The sequence below is a fragment of the Oryx dammah genome, unplaced genomic scaffold (genome assembly GCF_014754425.2).
Source record: "Oryx dammah isolate SB20612 unplaced genomic scaffold, SCBI_Odam_1.1 HiC_scaffold_19, whole genome shotgun sequence".
Classification (NCBI taxonomy): domain Eukaryota; kingdom Metazoa; phylum Chordata; class Mammalia; order Artiodactyla; family Bovidae; genus Oryx; species Oryx dammah.
In genome coordinates this window covers 72,960,612-72,982,054 of record NW_024070203.1, presented here as the reverse complement: position 1 = coordinate 72,982,054, position 21,443 = coordinate 72,960,612, and the positions used below count along the sequence as shown (strand labels likewise).

General features: G+C 46.3%; 1 protein-coding gene across 1 annotated transcript in view; it reads left to right on the top strand.

The window, feature by feature from the left end:
• The window catches only part of BAALC (BAALC binder of MAP3K1 and KLF4), an 89,360-nt gene extending 70,135 nt beyond the window's left edge, over positions 1–19,225 (top strand). Inside the window, exons 2-3 of the mRNA XM_040261961.1 lie at positions 4,109–4,275; positions 17,961–19,225. Of these exons, the coding sequence (XP_040117895.1) occupies positions 4,109–4,275; positions 17,961–18,071 (278 nt within the window). The 3' untranslated portion in view covers positions 18,072–19,225. The remainder of the gene's footprint in view (positions 1–4,108; positions 4,276–17,960) is intronic.
• The last annotated feature ends 2,218 nt before the right edge of the window (positions 19,226–21,443 follow it).

Genomic DNA, 21,443 nt, shown 5'->3' with positions numbered 1-21,443 from the left:
GTGGGCTACAGTCCATGGTGTCACAAAGAGTCAGACACAACTGAACAACTGAGCACACACACACACACACACACATCAGGCTCAGTGAGCCAGTCATTGAGCTCTTCATAGACCCTGCTCGTGTGACTCATAGATCAAGAATGTCATTAATATGGCTGATAGAGGGGGGCACCTGAGCAGTCAAAGAGGCTGGTGTTGGACCTTAAATAATAAGTGCAAAGTGACATGCATGCTCAGTCACTTCAGTCGTATCCAACTCTTTGCGACCTTGTGGACTGTAGCCCACCAGGCTCCTCTGTCCATGGGGATTCTCCAGGAAAAAAATACTGGAGCGGGTTGCTATGCCCTCCTCCCGGGAATCTTCCTGACCTGGGAATCAAACACATCTGCCTGCATCTCCAGCATTGCAGGCAGATTCTTTACCCTCTGAGCCACCTGGGAAGACCATGTGCCAAACATATTAGAACCTTAACATATGTTGTCTTGTTTAACCCTTACAGTAGCCCAGGAAGGGGGAATTATTCTTCCCTTTTAATCATTGAGGAAGTCCCTAGACTGGGGATTAAGAAGGAGTTCTAACTTTTGTTCAGCCACCAGTGAAAACTGAAAACACTAGACCAAATGAATGGCAATGTTTCTAGGAGTCGTGAGCCTCAGCAGAGACACCCAGGGAGTCAGCGGGCTGTTGAGAGGGTAGGACTGACCATATGCACCGCAGCCACAGCAGCTCTGCCTCAATCTGTGTTGTCAGGACTGGCTTCCTGGGGGTGCCACCAGGGCAGCCCCCAGGGCCTGCCAGGCTCAGAAGAGGCCCGTGCTTAGGATTTAATGCCCTGCAGGTGCCATCCTGAAATTCTTAATAGTTTTGTCTAAATTTGCATTTTGTAAGTGAAATACTATGGGACAGCAGAACAGGTGCCACGAGCTTAGAGCTCTGCCTTGTACCCGGTCCCCCTTCCTGTTGCCTCTTGGCTTCTGTGTTCTCCACTGTCTGTTCTTGGCCAGTTGCTTTTCTTTCTCCCAGTCCATCACAGACAAATAAATGGTCCTATGTATATGATTAACACCCAGCTTGCAGCAACTGTGGCTCACCTCATGAGTTTGACAACACTGAAACTGGTCTATACCCTCTTCAACCAGATAAGTTCAGTCGGACAGGTTCCCCCTTGGATGTTCCAGTGATGTCAGATGGTCATTTGTTGTCGTTGCTCAGTTGTGTCCAACTCTTTGAGACCCCATGGACTGCAGCATGCCAGGCTCCCTTGTCCCTTACTATCTCCCGGAGCTTGCTCAAGCCCATGTCCATTGAGTCAGTGATGCCATCCAACCATCTCATCCTCTGTCATCCCCTTCTCCTCCTGCCCTCAGTCTTTTCCAGCATCAGGGTCTTTTCCAGTGAGTTGGCTTTACACATCAGGTGGCCAAAGTATTGGAGGTTCAGCTTCAGCTTCAGCATCAGTCCTTCCAAAGAATATTCAGGGTTGATTTCCTTTAGGATTGACTGGTTTCATCTCCTTGCAGTCCAAGGGACTATCAAGAGTCTTCAGCACCACAATTCGAAAGCATCAATTCTTCCATGCTCAGCCTTCTTCATGGTCCAGCTCTCACATCCGTACATTTCCAAATGCTTGTGTTCAGTTCTTATAGTTATCCCACAGCAGACCGGTGACAACAGTGGACCATGATAAGAAGCTCTGCTTTAGACTCTTCTGTGGGTGCCAGGATCCTGGAATTACCCGTCCAAATCACACAGACTTGCTTCCAGGGTCTTCATGGGCCTTTTCACCTGAGTTATTCTCCCGGTTTGCATTTCCCTAGGCCGAGGGGCAGCTGTTTGCAGGGGGCAGCGGGGATGGAGATTGAATATGTATGCTGGGGTGTCTGCATAAGCGTTTGAAGCACTGCTGATGCAGGATGGAGGGAGGATGGGAAGAGAAGGGGGGCAGGCTGCCAGCTGGTGGAGGAAGAGGAGCACAAAGATTTGGGGTGAGCCCAGCTGAAGGAATCCAGCCATTTCTCGACACATTCGGAACTTATCCAGAGTGCCTGTCAGTCAGGAAACTTTCGATCAGGCATCTTCCATTTTGACTTACAGTGTTTTGAATTTGGATTTCTATCCTGTGGCCATGGTCAGGAGCCTCCTAGCACTTTGCAGAGCAGGTGGGTGGCATGTGGACACGTGTGTCCTTCAGGTCCTTCCCTTAGCTGCACGGAGACTGCAGCCTCATCAGCTCTGCCCCTCCCTCTCTTAGTGTATCAGATACATGGCTTCTGATGCCTGCCTCGTGCCAGATTTCTCAACACTCTGGGAAAGGATTTTGTTTATTTTCCTTAAGTTTGAAAGCAAACACCCCAAAATTAAGACGCCCAAAGTAACACCCCAACACCCCAAAAGTAAGACAGGCAAAAGACTCAAAAATTTAAACACACACACACACAATTAGCTAATAGGCATATAAGTAATATATCTTATGTTTACATTTTATTTGTAAAGGATATTATGAATGATCCAAATGAACAGCTGGATAAAGAGGTACTCAGGGCAGGGTCTGAAAGAGTTCTAAGCTCAGGATCTGAGCTGTGGAGCCGGGGTGTGCCACCCTCCCAGCATCTGTATGCTTTCACCAACTTGGAAGCTCCCCCAAACAACTGTCACGTAGGGATGTTTAGGGAGGTTTAATCATGTAGGCATCATCAGTTACTAACTCAAGTCTCCAGTCCCTCTCCCCTCCCCAGAGGTTGGAAGGTGGGGCTGAAAGTTCCAAGCTCCTACTCAAGGTCAGGTCTTCCTGGCAACCAGCCCTCACCCTGAAGGGTGCCACCTAGGGGGCCACCAGGGGTGGCCTCCTTATAACAAATAGTGCTCCTCTCTTTCCTGTCACTCATGAAATTCCAAGGAGTTTGGGAGCTCTGCGTCAGGAAACGTGAGCAAATACAAAATGTTGTCACCGAAGGTGCTGCTGTCCCCATTATTACTCAGGAAATGACAAGGGTTTTAGGAGCTCTGTGCCGGGAACCAGGGACCAAGACCAAATGTATGTTTCTTTTTGTATCACAACGTCCTGCCCTCACAGACGGCTCCGTCATTGCCAACTGGCCTTGGAGGAGCAGAGGGACTGGCCTGCCCTGCTGCCCTGGGCCTCCCTGTGGCCATGACGGCCTCTGCTGTCTTCCTGTCTCGCCCTTGCCACCCCCACCCCCAGTGCTCCCTGGACCACCTTTTGTCTTTTCAATTAATACTCTTTATCCATGACGTTCTCCTCTTGCTTTTCTTTTTCCTTTTTTTCTTTTTTTGGGCCTCCCCCCACAACTTGTGGGAATTAGTTCCCTGACTGACCAGGGATTGAACCCTCGCCCTCAGCAGTGACAGCTCGGAGTCCTAACCACTGGACCACCAGGGAATTCCACCCTCTTGCTTTTCACTGAGGCCATATTTAAACTTCATTCTGTCCTTTCTTGGCCTTCCCTGGGAGGAACCACATACTCAGTCCAACACCTTGAAATGGAATTATGTAAAAAACAATGTGTTACCTTCAAACTAGTAATCCCACCTCTAGGAATTTATCCTAGGAGATAATTAAGAATAAAACTTTAGCCCCATTGGCTTTCATCACTGTAACATTTGATATGAAAAGGTAAAAATAAATATCCAATTAGAGGGCATTAGTTAAATAAATAGTGACATATCCATACAGTGACAGACCAGACAAAGTGTATGGCAGAATACTTAAGGGTGTGGGAAAATGTCAAAGATGTATTACTAAGTAATAATTTGAGGTTACAAAATTATTTTAAAGTCTCATTTTTGTAAAAACAGGGACTTGTCTGGTGGTTAAGACTACAGGCTTTCAACACACAGGGGTTACCGGTTCGATCCCTAGTCAAGGAAATAAGACTGCATGTGGTATGCCATGTGGTCAAAAATTATTTTTTTAATTTTTTTTAAAAAAAGAGGAAAAAACCCACACGTCTTCTTATAGAAAATGTAGCTCTGCATGACGGGATTTCTGGGTGACATTTATTTCTTCATTTCTGCTGTCTTGGGGATTGTTTGCAGCAACTGCCATGGGCAAGACTCGAGTCCCATGCTCTGCTTCCTTCCCCGCAGGTGTGCTGGAAGATGGTGTGACCTCCAATGGTGTGCCCCGATCGACAGCCCCGAGTGGAATATCCAACCCAGAGAAGAAGATGAGCTGTGGGACCCAGTGCCCGAACCCTCAGAGCCTCAGCTCAGGCCCCCTGGCCCAGAAACAGAATGGCCTCCGAACCGCAGAGGTAGGTTACAGCCGCAGAACAGACTGGGGATCGGAGTCTGCGGGGAGAAGGCTGCTTTCAGGCAGAGCCACGCTGAGACTGCATCCACGGAAGCAGCCGTGATGGCTCACCTTGCCAAAGGAAATTCTCCACCCACCCGTGTGAAAATCGTTACAAAGAAAACAGCACGGCCCCACCTCCCACCCCCTGCCTTGAGGGCTGCTGTGTTTGGTTGAATCAGCGGAAATGGGTCCTTGATATTTGGGCTCTAGAGGAAGTGTGTGTTTGTTTAAATACAGCTTTGTTCAAGGGTCTCCTTTGCTGTTGCGTCTTGATAGCGAGGACTGTACTGGTTGCAGGAACTAGTCCCAGGCCAGGCAGTCGGCCGTCACAGGGCTTGGCAGGGAACAAGACCAGAGCCCAGCGTGTAGGAGACAAGCCTGGAGTCTTACCTCACCCTCCAGCCAGGCGGGCAGCAGGAGGGTCCCCGAGGGGGGCTCCTGTTGTAGGATGTGCTGATGGTACCACCCCACACTGTTGCTATTGGAGACGGAGTGGGGCTGCAGAGTCTCTGGACCTAGCTGGCATCCTTTCTGATTCTTGCTTTTCTCTCAGAGCCATTCTTGGGAAGGACTCTTCCTGCTGCTATCCCTGACTGCTCCTTAGCAGACCAGCACGGGGGGTCTGCAGTCTTTCGCCCCGTGCCCTGACTCCACTCCTCCCTCACTCCCTCACCATCCCCCATAACCCACTTCAAAGTGCCCCCACTTACCTGCTCACTCAATACCTGTCTTTCCCGTCTCCTCTGTCAACACTTTCCGCTCCTATCCTTCAGGCCAGCGCCACCTATTTTATGTCTGGAGATCCGACTGGATTATCTACTGATAGAATTCTTGCCCACATCAGTGAGCTGCCTCTCTAAGCTTTGGTCAGAACACCTGTTGCAAATTTAGCTCCAATACTCCTGGACTAAGTGGCTTTGCAGAAATCACTCAGTCCTCCAGAGTCTCAGGTTCCTTATCCACACAATGGAAATGATACCAAAATGAGAAAACAGATGGGCCTGCTCTTTGGGAACTGAGAAGTGCAGTGAGAAAGGCAGTAAGGATTCAACAGGGGCTGGTTAGACACCCAGCACCATAACCCCGTGAAAGGAAACACTGATGGTAGTTCTTCAGACACACAGAGGGTCATGGCTGGGGGGTAGATTTGAGGGCAGCAGTGGCCTTCCTGGGGTCCTTTATAGTCTGCTGACCTTCTAGAGGCCCAGGCATCATTGCTATCTCCCAAGGCAGTCTGGGTCCCACAGAACGACGCCCAGAAGCTCGGTCACTGCTCTAGGGCAGGCCCTGGCTTTTGTTCTCCAGCCTGTTCCCCATACCGCACCCTCACCTTTTGAGCCAAGATGTGCACAAAAGGGAGGAAGCAGCTTCGCCCGGTGTGAGTGTGCCTTCACTTTAAAATCCATCACTTTAAAATTGTGTCGTGCAGTTTATACAGTGCTTTTAGGTCTTCTGGGCCTCTCAGGTGGCTCAGTGGCAAAGGATCCACCTGCCAGTGCAGGAAATGTGGGTTTGATCCCTGGGTCAGGAAGATCCCCTGGAGGAAGAAATGACAAGCCACTCCAGTGTTCTTTCCTGGAGAATCCCAAGGACAGAGGAGCTTGGTGGGCTATACTCCATGTGGTCGCAAAGAGTCAGCACGACTGAGCACGCACGCTTTAGGTCTACTGGCTCATTCATTCCACCCAAGAGCGTGTAAAGTAAGCATCATCCCATTTTATAGACAAGGAAACTGAAATTCACTTGATAGATGACATGAATAGGTCCTATAAGTGCTAGAGATGGGTGTCAGTAACATTAAGTTGAAACAAGTGACTATAAGAAAAATAGAGCAGTTAGATCTTGAAGTCCTTTTTTTGTTGAAGAATAATGTATTAGTCAGCTATTGCCACAATAATGCTGCATGACAAAGCAAATCAACATTCAATGGCTTAAAACAGGAATCTTTCTCCTCGCAATCAACCACAACTTGAATGGCTAGCCCTGACTTCAGGCTCCAGATCTAGCTTAGTCTGTTCTGTGTATATTATTCTGGGAATCAGGCTAAAAGAGCAGCAGCTCTCTGGGGTTTATTATGCTTGTGGGAAACCCAAGAGGGCAAAACCATTTCATGTCATTGCTCCCATCAGACCCTCCGACCTCCTATTGGTCAAAGTAAGTCACATGGACAAACCCAACATCAGCAAGACAAGGACGTGGAGTCTGTCTGCAATGGATAGACAGCAAAGGATTAGCAATCTACTACACAGACCATACGTATAGAAAAATGGTCAAGTCAGTCCTAAGTGTGATGAATTTTAATAAGGTGACACACATGTAACCGTCATCTGTAAGGAGACACGGAACAGTATCATTACTCCAAATATCCCCTGTGCCCCTCACCATAGGAACTTGGATGCGCCAGTCACCATCCACCCCCATAACATAACCAGCCTCTGACATCTAGCATTAGAGACCAGTTTTGTTTATTTTTGACTTTTATAAATGGAATCATATAGTATGTGCTCTTTGGGGTCCAGCTTCTTTTGTTCAGCATTATGCTAGTGGGAATCATCCATGGTGTTGTGAGTTGCAAAAAATTTCCTCATCTCCACTGCCATTTATATTCCGTCAAATGAATACACCACCATTTAACTCGTACTTGAAGGACATTTGGGTTGTTTCCAGTTTAGGGCTGTTGTGAACAATACAGCTGTTAATATTCTTTTTTAAAATTAATTTTTATTAGAGCAAAGGTGATTGCAGCCATGAAATTTAAAAAGACGCTTACTCCTTGGAAGGAAAGTTATGACCAACTTAGATAGCATATTTGAAAGCAGAGACATTACTTTGCCAACAAAGGTCTGTCTAGTCAAGGCTATGGTTTTTCCTGTGGTCATGTATGGATTTAAGAGTTGGACTGTGAAGAAAGCTGAGCGCCAAAGAATTGATGCTTTTGAACTGTGGTGTTGGAGAAGACTCTTGAGAGTCCCTTGGACTGCAAGGAGATCCAACCAGTCCATCCTAAAGGAAATCAGTCCTGGGTGTTCTTTGGAAGGACTGATGCTAAAGCTGAAACTCCAATACTTTGGCCACCTCATGCGAAGAGTTGACTCATTGGAAAAGACTCTGATGCTGGGAGGGATTGGGGGCAGGAGGAGAAGGGGACGACAGAGGATGAGATGGCTAGATGGCATCACTGACTCGATGGACGTGAGTTTGACTGAACTCCGGGAGTTGGTGATGGACAGGGAGGCCTGGCGTGCTACAATTCATGGGGTCGCAAAGAGTCGGACATGACTGAGCGACTGAACTGACTGATAGTTGCTTAAAGTGAATGTTACATATATACACATATATTTAGTCTTTTTTTGTATTCTTTTTTCCTTTTTGTCCACATCGTGTGGCATGTGTGATCTTAGTTCCCTGACCAGGAATTGAACCTGTGTCCCCTGCACTGGCAGCTGGGAGTTTTAACCACTGGACCACCAGGGAAGTCCCAAGTGTTAACATGCTTGTGCCCTTTGGTAGACATTCCCTTCTCTGGGGGTATATACCCAGAAGTAGAATTCCTGGCTCATAGGGTGCATACATATTTGACTTTAACAGATACTGACACAGTTTTCCAAAGTGGTTATATCACTTAACATGCTAACTGGCAGCAGATGAGTTCCAGTTAGGGACCATAAGAATGTAAGGCCAGTAAGCTGTGCTTAGTCCCATCTTTCTTAGGTCTTCTACATGCAGCCTGGGGTCTAAGCACTTCGTCATATCATTGATCCTCACAGTGTGGATATTGTCTCCAATGTACAGATAAGAATGGAGCCTTGGGTGCTTCAGGAAAGCTATCCCCACTGTGTGGTAGTTAAAAGGGGGCCAGGTAGAGCCCACCCTCCCTAGGCTCCAGCCGCAATGAAAACTGTGTCGCTGGGAGTGAGGATCACACATCTGAGCAACATGACCAACACAGCACTGGGGGGGAGATGGCACACACTGATAAGCCCAACACACAGCTTTGTGTTTTCAGATTCAGCGAACAATGCTGTGTACTAAGTATTTCCAAAATAAGATCAAGGAGCAGATAGCTTCAGTTTTAAAGCATTCAGACAATTGCTGAAGTGCATCAGTGGTCTTCCTGTCCTAAGACCTCACTAGCCACAAGTTGTCCTGTCTTCCTCAAGGGCAAAGATTTCTACCAAAGGTGTCAGCTTACAAGACAGGCCCACCTCTGATTGAAGCTTCTGTTAACACACCTCTCAGCTGCCTAGAATCTGCTTTAAAAAAAAAAAAAGGATTGGGCTTCCCTGGTGATCTAGTGGTTAAGAATCTGCCTGCCAATGCAAGGGACAGCAGTTCAGTCCCTGGTCCTGGAAGATCCCACATGCCAAAGAGCAACTAAAGCTTGTGTGCCTCAATGACTGAGCTGCTGTAACTAGAGAAAGCCCGCACGCAGTAACAAAGACCCAGCGCAGCTAAAAAATACACAAATACATAAATCTTTTAAATAAAGATAAAATTATTTTCTTCCTATTCCATCCAGGGCTTTTGACACACCGTCTCTTCCTGGTGTGCCTCGTACTCCAGGCTAGAGCTTCCTCCATTTTCTGTGTATGGCTCAGGCAGTATCCACTGGCCTCTTCCGATCTGCTTTTAGCTCCCGCAAAATCACCTATTAGTACTTCACAGCGCTCCCCTGAACATCATCGGGCCACCAGCTAATGGTTCTTGGGCACTTTCTTAAAGCTTCCCTTCTCCAGAAGAACCTGTTCATGAAGCATGCATCATCATGCCCATGTCTACTCAGTAGTCCCGTTCAGATTGACAGACCGTGTTTGTGGGTTAAAGGCAATCCTCACCTGGTATGGAAAATTTCCTTGTTGGGTAGTGTAAGAACGTTTTGGATTCATTCATCTGATGCTCACCCACTGAGTGCTGTCTGGGTGCCAGGCACTGTTCTGATGCCAAGGGTCCAGGAGTGGAAGAGGCAGCTGCCGATTTTAATGGCACTGAGCCTGGGGAGGCAGATAATACAGGGTAAATGAACAAAGCCTTACAGATTCGAAATGGTGCTGCAAAGGAAATGAAAGGTCACTGGTAGGGGAAGGTAGTTCAACTCAGTTCAGTCGCTCAGTCGTGTCCGACTTTTTGCGACCCCGTGAATCGCAGCACACCAGGCCTCCCTGTCCATCACCAACTCCCGGAGCTTACTCAAACTCATGTCCATTGAGTTGGTGAGGCCATCCAATCATCTCATCCTCTGTCGTCCCCTTCTCCTCCCTACTCAATTTAACGTAGATGCGATCCCCACAGTTCAGATCACTTTCTGAAGGGTGATGGGGCAGCTGACGCCTATGAGCAGCCACACCTCACATTCGGAGCCCTGCTCCAATCCATGCCCCATCAGACCAACCACATCTTTTTTTCAGTTCCCGCTGGCCTCTGTCTCATGCCTGGTGTTAATAGGTGATAACTGGCAGAAAGAATGTGACAGAAGTGATGCTTCACGAGTTGGAACTGTCTCGGTGGGGCGCTCTTTCTTTCTCTGTTAAACCTTGATTTGCTCCAGTCACCTGGGACCTTTTTGATTGAAAAGCAGCTGATAGATCATCGGCTGTCTCCTCCCCACCCCTCCCTGAGCCCAGCAGACAACACAAGGGAGCTCTGTAGCTGCCTGTTCTCCCATGCCAATGAATTGCTCGGGAGCTCGGGGCCGCCTCCAGACATGACTCTCCAACCCGTTTCTCCAGGCTGAGGACTCCTGTTTTCCTACTCCAGAGCTGTCTCCTCAACTATTCAGCTAAGGTAGAGAAGTAAATATGGATGTAGCTCTGGGCACACAAAACTCTGGTCTGTGGCCGGCCTCCCAGTGGAACCTTCACATCCTCAGAAGCTTCATCTTTTTGGGTTTGCTTTATTATTCTTGTTAGCGTAGCCAGACCTTGACAAACAAATTAGCAGATGCCTGGACTGGTTCTTGGCCAAGTAGCCTCTCCCTTCTTTGCTCCCAGCCCCCTCCTCTCTCCAGTGTCTAACTGTCAGCAAGGCTTGGCACAGTCCAGGAAAGGTAGGTGAAGCCTCAGAGATGTGGATGTGACCTGAAGGGGGGTGGGGTGTAATCCCAAAAGGAGGATGAAACCAACCCAGAATTTCTCCTGGTGGCAGTAATATAAGATCCATGAGGAGAGTTTGGAAAGGAAATGTGAGTTTCTCTTGGAGAAACAAAAACATGATGTTAAAAGGAGAGAGAGAAAAAAAAGGCACATTTAGGACAACAGGAAAGGAAGACCTGGTAGAAGGGGCCTCCTTTGATGCATGTTCTAGTTTGAGCCTGGGAAAAGGAAGCAAAGTAGCAGTTTAGGGGTGGAGTGTGTGTGTGGTGATTTCCACAATTGCATGTATATATTAGCTGCTACCTTATGTAAATGAAGAATTGCAAGACTCGCTGTTCACCTAAGGGTCTGCAGAAAAACCAGTTTGATTAGAAGACTCAGGGCAGAGATGGAGAAGGAAATGGCACCCCACTCCAGTATTCTTGCCTAGAGAATCCTGTGGACAGAGGAGCCTGGTGGGCTACTGTCCATAGGGTTGCACAGAGTCAGACACGACTGAAGCGACTTAGCAGGCGTGCATGCATTGGAGAAGGAAATGGCAGCCCACTCCATATTCTTGCCTGGAGAATCCCAGGAATGGAGGAGCCTGGTGGGCTGCCCTCTATGGGGTTGCGCAGAGTCAGACACGACTGAAGCGACTTAGCGGCAGCAGCAGCAGCAGGGCAGAGACCTTCTTATTCTCCTTTGTATTCTTCCATTTCCCCTGAGCCTGCTTCAGGAGTGTGCACCTAGCATGTACTCACTGATTGGTTTTTTAATTGATTTTTTAATTGGAGGAAAATCGCTTTACAAATTGTGATGGTTTTTGTCCTACAACAACACAAATCAGCCATAATTACACATATATCGCCTCTCTCCACTCCTCTCACCCCACCCCTTCTAGATCATCAGAGTGCCTGGCTGGGTTCCCTGTGCTCTACAGCAATGTCTCGAGCCTGTTATACAGAGTGAAGTCAGAAAGAGAAGAACAAATATGGTATATTAACTCACCAATTGTTGATGAATGCGGTCAGCCTGGGACTTCATTAAGACTAGAAAGATTTCCCACGGGTCCACTCCCAACTCACCCAACCCCACCCCCCGTGCCACCATCATATGATTGATGACTGTTCCCTTGGAGCCAACTGCTTTTCTAAAGCAGGTTCTACTGCCCTCCTAGCATTTGATCTATCTGAGGTTTAAGTTGAAAAGCAACAACTCCTTTTGGCACCAGATACCTGATAAATAAAAACCCCTAGACTTGGTTAGCCTGAACTAGAGCAAGTGGCTCTGTTCTGTGTAGGATTTGCTTTAGGTTTGGAGAGCTCTTGAGAATTTTGCCCAAGGCATGGTCTGACCCCTGCCTTTGGAGGCTAGTATCCTGGCCCTTGGTGGAGTTGCTGAGATCAAATGTTTCCTGAACAACCTCGTGTTAATGCCACCCTGGAGAAGGAAATGGCAACCCACTCCAGTATTCTTGCCTGGAGAACTCCATGGACACAGGAGCCTGGCAGGCTACCATCCATGGGGTTGCAGAGAGTAGGACACTAATGAGCAGCTGACATAACAACGTATTGAGAGTTTTGCCTGAGGCATGGTCTGACTCCTGCCTTTGGAGGCTAGTATCCTGGCTCTCGGTGGAGTTGCTGAGATGAAATGTTTCCTGAACAACCTCACATTAATGCCAAATAAATTCCTGGAATTGGGGGAACAGCTAGAAGTCTGTTATTGTGTGTCTCCTTTTAATGGGGCGTGATGGAAAAGAAGAAAAATGTCTTGAGTTGTAGCTGTCAAGGCTCAAGCTTTCATCTTTTGGGAAGGCAGAGAGGAAGAACCAACATTTCAGTGTCTACTGTGAACCAGACACCCTGTGAACCATGCCACCCATGGCATTATCTTTAACCTTCACAGTGTAAGTGGTCAGTAGCATCATTCATTCCCCAGCTGGGAAAACAGGCTTGGAAAGGTAAGGCCACCATGGCACAGGGAGTAGTGTCTGGCTGTGTTGGAGTTCAAATCCAGGTCTGTCTGCCTCCAAACCCTACGATCTTTGTCCCATTTCCTGAAGCAAAATGGTGGAGAATTTAGTGTGAGTGCTGGCGATCGTAGGAATCTATATGTATATGTGAGACCCAAAGCCCACATCCACCCTCCTACCATCTTTAGTTCAACTCACCACCCCTGTTGACATTGTGAAGGAAAATGAAAGTGAGTCATTCAGTTGTGTCCAACTTTTTGTGACCCCATGGACTGCAGCCTGCCAAGTTCCTCTGTCCATGGAATTCTCCAGGCAAGACTACTGGAGTACATAGCCATTTCCTTCTCCAGGGGATCTTCCCAACCCAGGGATCAAACCCAGGTCTTCCTGCATTGCAGGCAGATTCTTTACCTGTTGACGCTGACTTTGGGCAAATTGCTTTAGCCTGAGTGACTTCAGCTGCCTCCTCAGATAAAGAGTACACAGCTGCATTCCTGGCCATTTTTCAGGGATGGTCCAAGGAACGATTAATAATGAGCATGATTGAAATCCTGTAGGAAAGTTCTAGAATGTTTAGGCAGAGCAATGCAAACAGGTTCTCCTCCCAGGGATTTTTTTTCTTTTTCTTTCTGAAGATGTATCTTTACACTTAAGTCCTTCATCAGATTGTCAGGTGTCTGTTATGTATTAGGCACTAAATTAGATGCTGGGAATACCAGACTGGGTCCCTACCCACCTTGAAGTTTTAATCTAATGAAGATGTAAAAATAAGCATGTAAACAAGCAGATAAATAGATAATCCAATCTCTGGTTAAAGGCCAAGAAGAAAGTACAGAGTACCAGGAGAGGAAATGAGACAGCCCAATACTGTGTCCACTTAGAAAATCCCTTCAACACTCCCTAAGAAATGATTAGCTGTGATCACCTCTGGGGAAAGCACGGTGTGGCCTCAGCATGGGAGCAAGTGTTGCTTGTCACTGTGCCCTTCCCTACTCTGTGAATTTCTTTTTACCATAATTACATATCATTTTTATAATTTATAAAAAATACTAGTTACATAGAACATTGGTGTCTGATAAATCATGATCTCATGGACTTCCAGGTGATCCAATGGTTAAGAATCCGCCTGCCATTGCAGGGGACACCGGGTTAAATCCCTGCTTGGGGAACTAAGATCCCACAGGCCGCATAGCAACTAAATCTGTGCTCTGCAACTAGGGAAGCCAATGCAATGAGAAGCCTGTGCACTGCAGCAAAAAGCAGGCCCTGCTCACTGCAACTAGAGAAAGCTCATGCACAGCAGTGAAGACCCAGCACAGTCATCAATAAATAAATACATTTTCAAAAAACATTTTGATCTCAGGAAGCCTTGTTTTTCTTCATTGTCTACAAGGACCTGCAAAAAGGTCAGTACAGCCCTGTTAGGTATATTCGTGGAGTCAAAATAAAGCAAAGAACATCACCATTTCCATTTGGGAGAAATGTGAGAAAAGGCTGAGGAGATGTAGCTGCCCTCTTGAGTTCAGGCCTCCTTTTGCGGGAATGAGCTGGCTCATTGACTTTTAAAACCTCAAAAGAAGCACATCCATCTGCCAGGAAGTTATCACAGTCAGTCTGGTTACCCTTGAGAAATAGCAGTCAGTAAGTTACTATTAATTAAAAAGGCTAAAAGAGAGGACTAAAATCTGTGGTTCTAAACCTGCAGAAATTAAAACGAGGTGAGGGGAAAATAGAAAAGCTGTAAAACTGGGTGAGAAACAAGAGTGTGGCCATTAACAAAAGCCAATGGTGATAAAACTCGCAAGACAAGAATTTTAAAAGTGGAAGGATTGAATTAACAGACAGCCACAAAAGGAAAAGGTGCCAAACAGGCTTCTCTCAGCACTGAGTTGAAGACCATAAGATTTTCTTTTTTAAGCCAATAATTGCAATAGGGACACATTTTGCTCTCCTGTCACTGAATAAAGAGAGTTGGCTGTTAAATTAAAAGGCTCAGATGGCTAAAAACCACATCAGAGGGGGAAATATCTGTGTCATACAAAATGCCATGGTCCCAAAAGCACAAGTGGTGTAATTATTCTGTGTATCTATATAGCTCTTCTCAAAAGAGGGCAAAACAGCTTACTTCTTGGAACTTCTAGACAAATTCTCTGGCCTTGTGGTTCTCATTCTCATTCATCTTCTTTGTCCTCATTTGGGCTTCAAATCTGAGGTTTCCAAGTTGTAACTACATTTTAGCAACTGCCAACCTCCTAGATAATTGTGCCATTATAAAAAGGGTGGTTGCCTCTCTGAGGTCTCAGACTCGGAAGTTTCTCTTTCCTGTTTTAAGTCAATGCACTGTTGTTCTAATTGTTTCATTTGTCATTTAAATATACTGTAATTATTTGAAAGTGGATTTGTTTATGGCTTGGAATTGTCTGTGCCCGTTATTAGAATACAGAACTCCAGTTTGTTCTTTATTCAAAGACAGATCATGTAGAGTTATTATTATTGCTGGCATTTAGAAGTAGCCCCACCAATAGTGTTCTGGCCTGGAGAATTCCATGGACTGTATAGTCATGGGGTTGCAAAGAGCTGGACACGACTGAGCGACTTTCACTTTTACCAATAGTGATGGTTTCAGTAGAACAAGAAAGATTCCCAGAATGTGGGATTTTATTTGAAGACACTCTTGGGCAAGCCAGGAGAAGTCGATCACCCTATTAATGTTAAGTCTGTCTAGTCAAGGCTATGGTTTTTCCAGTGGTCATGTATGGATGTGAGAGTTGGACTGTGAAGAAAGCTGAGCACCAAAGAATTGATGCTTTTTAACTGTGACGGAGAAGACTCTGGAGAGTCCCTTGGATTGCAAGGAGATCCAACCAGTCCATTCTGAAGGAGATCAACCCTGGGATTTCTTTGGAAGGAATGATGCTAAAGCTGAAACTCCAGTACTTTGGCCACCTCATGCAAAGAGCTGACTCACTGGGAAAGATTCTGATGCTGGGAGGGATTGGGGGCAGGAAGAGAAGGGGACGACAGAGGATGAGATGGCTGGATGGCATCACTGACTCGATGGACGTGAGTCTGAGTGAACTCCGGGAGTTGGTGATGGACAGGGAGGCCTGGCGTGCTGCGATTCATGGGGTTGCAGAGTCGGACACGACTGAGTGACTGAACTGAACTGACATGCTTAATTCTTTCCCAAACCCTCCTTACAAAAACCACTAAGAAACAAGCATTATTCCCTCTTTCAGATAAGGGAGCTGAGTTTCAGAGGTTAAAGCAATGTCTTGTACAGCTTGTTGTTTAGTCCAATTCTTTTGTGACCCTGTGGACTGCAGCCTGCTCTTAGGCTAACTAATGGCAAAGCCTCATGCCAAGTCTATCTGGCCCCCAAAGCTTGTCCTTTGAACGACTTCATTGTCAGGTTTTTGATTCACGGATTTAAGAAATTGCCCCATGGACTTCCCTGGTTGTCCAGAGGCTGGGACTCAGGGCTCCCAACTCAGTTCGATCCCTAGTCAGGGAATTCGATCCCACCTGCCTCAACTGCTGCCATTAAAGATTCCATATGCCACCACAAAGATAGAAGACTCAGCATAACCAAATAAAAATTTTTTTTAATTGCTCCAGTGTACTTGAGATGCAAACTGTACATATTCTGTGGCTTTTCTGGGAATGACTGCTTTGTAGCCTTTAACTCTTAAACAGGCTGAAAAACTAACGATCATCCAACTATTAAACGTTTGCTTTGATTTTTTTAAACTTATGAAGGCAGATTGAACCAGGGAGCAAGAGCACTTTCTGTGTAGAATTTTTAATAACTTTGTGAAACCTTGCCAATAACTCTAAAGAAAAGCAGTTCTACAGTTCAGAAAGTTTACATTTCCATTCTGGAAAGCTCTCTTACTGCCTACTGGTTTGATGGGAATGCCTCCCTCCACTTGGCTCATTTCAAATAAGGCCTCTGTGTCTCTCCTCCGTGCTGCAGCCCTCTAAGCTTTTATGCAATAACACCCAAAATTGAAATCAGATGGAATCAACCTCATAATCACTACCGTTATATTTCGGAAACAAAAATGGTTGTGGGACTCTATGGGTTTTCTGCTTTTAGGGAAAAAATAAACCCATAAAAGTCACTGCTAGACCCTAGTGCCAGTTCAGGTGTGGAGGATCTAAGTGAAAAGTGAAAGCGTCAGTCGAGTCTGACTCTTTGCAACCCCATGGGCTGTAGCCCACCAGGCTCCTCTGTCCATGGAATTCTCCAGGTAAGCATACTGGAGTGGGTAGCCATTCCCCTCTCCAGGGATCTTCCAGACCCAGGTTTAAACTGCATAGTCTCAGGTGAAACCCTTAAGGTGGTGGGAGAGGACCAAGTTCTGCAAATACTGAGCTCAGCTGAAGAGTTGTAGCTGCAGCCTCAGCCTGATCCCTCAGGGAGCTCCAGAGCATGAATGGCATCATGGATTTATACCCCCTTGAGGCAAAAGGGCCAGTCTTTATATTCCCCATGATCAGGCGTTAGCTTGGGGCTGTCTCTAGAAATTCAGGTATAACCTGTTTGGTATTTCTGGGTGAGATGGCTCCAATCAGATGAAGGCAATTCTCAAAAGAAGGGTGCATCTCTGAGTGATTAGCAGCCAGAACTCAAAACAGTTGAGGGATGAAGGCACCAGCCAAGTAGAGAGCATCTGAGAGCAGCATCGCCAGCAGCCACTACACAGGAGTTATGCGACCTGTTCAGTTCAGTTCAGTCACTCAGGCATGTCCGACTCTTTGCAAGCCCATGGACTGCAGCACGCCAGGCCTCCTTGTCCATCACCAACTCCCAGAGTTCACTCAGACTCATGTCCATCGAGTTGGTGATGCCATCCAGCCATCTCATCCTCTGTCATCCCCTTCTTCTCCCACCTTCAATCTTTCCCAGCATCAGAGTCTTTTCAAATGAGTCAGTTCTTCACATCAGGTGGCCAAAGTATTGGAGTTTCAGCTTCAACATCAGTCCTTCCAGTGAACATTCAGGACTGATCTCCTTTAGGATGGACTGGTTGGATCTCCTTGCAGTCCAAGGGACTCTCAAGAGTCTTCTCCAACACCACAGTTCAAAAGCATCAATTCTTCGACACTCAGCTTTATCTTAGTTAGTGCTTATAATAACCTTATGAGTTAGGTACTGTTATTATCTTCCATCTTACAGATGAGGAAACTCATCTAAGGGTTAGAGAGGTTAGAAAAAAACTTGCCTACCGTGAAATTATAAAGTCAATGTTCAAGCCAAAGTCTGTCTGACTCCAAAGCTCAAACCCTTAGCTATTCTACCAAAGTCAACTGTGAAATCCTTCACATTGCCCTCTGATGGATCTTTGCTAATTGATTCATTCATTCCTTCAACACTGCTTTACCAAGCATCTCTTATGCCAAGCTCTGCGCTAGGCTGCTAAAAGAGATTCAACAGAACAGCCTATGAAAAGGAGTATATGTGCATGTGTCCTTATGAGTTATTCTTCTTGCCTTTGTGTGTGTGTGTGTAACAACTTCAAGAGATTAATGCCAATATGAGGACCTTTGGATATTTCCTAGTAACTCAATTCACTGCATTAAACTTTTTAACAGGCTAAAAGGGACACTAAGCGGACGTCTGCAAAAGAAGTCGCCATTAATGTCGCAGACAGCATCCGACAGGTGGACAGAAGTCGAAGAATCACAAAGACCTGCATCAACTAGCAGAGTGTTCCACCAGCTGAAGGGCAGAGGGACCTCCTTGGTGCCCTTCACATCCTGGACACCGTCAAGGAAGCTTGAAGAAGAGGTTGCCTTTGCTGTGTGGGAGCACGGCCAAGGGCTTTGGGATGCTGTCTTCGCCTGTTGAGACACTCTCAGCCTCCTGTATGTCACATAAACGCACTGGCACAGTATTCCCATAGGGTAATAAACCACCAATGTGTGTTCAGTTTGCCTCTGGTAACTCCTGCAGTGTGGTCTGATAGAAAAATGGTGAGCAAAAGCCACGGGCCAGTTTAGGAAACAAAAATGGGAGGGGTGGGTTTCCAGCTGAGTCATGGGCAGTTCTGTGCTCTCCTGTTTCAGGCCAGCTTATTCCTTCATTCTTCCTTTATTTTAAAATACTACTATCACAAAGCTTACTTAAAAGCTGGCTTTCACCCAATTTTCTTGAATGAGGAATCAAGAAACAGGAAAACTGTTACTCTTGTTTCCTTAGCTCAGTATGAGACAGATTCAGATCCGATTTCATACGAACTAACCCCACCAACAACCCGTGTGTCCCAAGGAGGCCTCGGTGATACAGTCACACCCACTTCTCTCTCACCTGTCTTCAGCATCCCCCCAGGCCGGGGTCCACATCAGCCTTTGAACAACAATATTACGATTTTGGTCACTTCAAATGCCCTCAGGGCTCTGCAGATGTTGCATTTTTTCAGCTTCCCACTTTGCTTGTTTTCTTGAGTATTTTTTCTCTCCAGTAAGACCTTTGGCCCAATCAAAGACTGGGCTCACAAGAGGGAGAAAATCTGGAACATGTTGGCTTCCCTTAGGCCTCTCTGCATAGCTCAGGACTGTGTCATTTGGTATCTGCAAAGAAATCCCTTAAGGAAGTTAGTACCTGGTTGGTGTGAAGTCACATGGACTTTAGATCAACATGCACTCTGTTAGAAGTCAAGTAGCTGAGGGGGTAAATAAAAAAATTTTTTTGATAGGAATAAAATTTTCTAGCATTTCTTTAAACATGTTAAGTGGACATATTTTCCTCCAAAGTAATGTAGCCTGATTTTTAAAGGACTGTCAACAGGCCTGGGGTTGGGAAAGGCAGGACTAAAGTCGTACTGAATGATACCAATAAACTCCATGTTTAGCAGAAATGCACAGTCTGATGGTGTATGTTTATCTAACATAGTCCAGAGAATTGACATGAGCTGGCTAAAAATTCAGATCCTTGGCCTCGTTACCTCCCAGCTATGTTATTCCTCAAACACAAGCAGGCAGTGTCCTTCCTTCCTTCAATGGACTGTATATTTATTCATTAAACATTAAATGACAACCTTGTGTAAGGCAGATGCTGAGAGATTTAGCCAGTCACTGCTGTGGGCTTCCCAGGTGGCACTAGTGGTAAAGAACCTGCTTGCCAATGCAGAGATGAAGAGATGTGGGTTCAATCCCGGGGTGGGGAAGATCCCCTGGAGAAGAAAATGGCAACCCACTCCAGTATTCTCTCCTGGAGAATCCCACTGACAAAGGAGCCTGGTAGGCTGTGGTCCATAGGGTCACAAAGAGTCAGACACGACTGAAGTGACTTAGCACGCATACACACACAGTCAACGGTTGTATATCCTGAATCTGATGGTAAAATAACTAGGAGGCTAGTTTACATTGAGATATATGTGGTGTGAGTTGCTCTGCAGTGTAACCTCATTTTTATGGTCATGCTAGGTTCCTCTCTCAAACTACAGATCTGGGCTTCCTTCTGGTCACTCTGCAAGACTCCATCATACACAAAACTACAGTTTTACCAAGTCTTTATCATTGTGTGATTCTTTGAGAAAGGGCTTTTAGGGAACTTTAGGTTCCAAAACTTACAAATAATAATAAAGCAAAACCTGTGACTCTGGCGTCCCCTCTGGCATTACTCAGCAGGAGCCACCCACTGCCAAAGCTTGGTGCTCATCGAGCCAGCAAGTTCAAGTGCTCGTGCACTGCACTTCTGTGCAAGGTGCTCCTGCACCAGTCACTCTGCCAGTTGCCAGCTGAGCCCCCTTCCTCTTTGCAACCTTGTTTTTTGCATCACTTAACTACTGTAGGTAGTTTGGAATTTATTAACTTGAGAGGGTGTCTCTGGTTTATCTAGAAACAGTTTCCACTTCTGGAGGAGAGGGGAATAAAGGCATTACATGATCTTTCCTGCTCCAGAACAATCTGGACGGGTCATGGTGGAGGGGTCTGACAGAATGTGGTCCACTGGAGAAGGGAATGGCAAACCACTTCAGTATTCTTGCCTTGAGAACCCCTTGAACAGTATGAAAAGGTAAATTTGTGTACATAGCTGCTTAGATATCTTGTTTCTTTTAAACAAAGGGATTTGGGCTTCCCTGGTGGCTCTGTGGTAAAGAATCCGCCTGCCAGTGCAGGAGACCTGGGAAGATCTGGGAAGATCCCACGTGCCTCGGAGCAACCAAGCCTGGGAGCCACAATTACTGAGCCCACGTGCCACAGCCACTGAAATCTGAAAGCTCTAGAGCTCATGCTGTGCAACAGGAGAAGCCACTGCAATGAGAAGCCTTGCACCACAACCAGAGTGGGCCCTGCTTTCCACAACTAGAGAAAGCCCCCACGCAGCAAGGAAGAGCCAGCCCAGCCAAATAAATAAATTATTTTTAAAAATAAATAAACAATGGGCTTTTACATAAGTGATACCCGAAATGTATCACTTTGAGTCCTCCCCAAATTCTCATGAAACAGGTAAGGGGAACACTGTTCCCATTTATAGTTTAAAAAGTATTTATGGTCTATTCAGCCAGTACGTGGCAGGACAAGGATTCAAGTGAGGAAGTTTGCCTGCAGATCCAGTGGTTTTCCTACCATGATCACAGGAAGGCTTTCCCAGCCGGAAGGTCTAGCATGGCCAGGAGATGGACTTGGAAAGACTTGGATGGACTTTGCAGGTCATTACTCCCAGCCAAACCTAATTCTAAAGAATATACTAACTTTCCATCTTTGAAAACTTGGAAAATCTTTCATCCCTGGGTCCTTATTGTCACTTACATACAGTCAGCTGGAGTTGATAAGGTTGTGTTAGCTGAAGTTGGGAGTCTCCAGCTTGTGAGGATCCCCACCACTCACTGTGGTCAACACATTGCAGCCTCCCCATTTGTTACCTGCCAAGCCAGGCTTCAGCAATATGTGAACCGTGAACTTCCAGATGTTCAACCTGGTTTTAGCAAAGGCAGAGGAACCAGAGATCAAATTGCCAACATCTGCTGGATCATCGAAAAAGCAAGAGAGTTCCAGAAAAACATCTATTTCTGCTTTATTGACTATGCCAAAGCCTTTGATTGTGTGGATCACAATAAACTGTGGAAAATT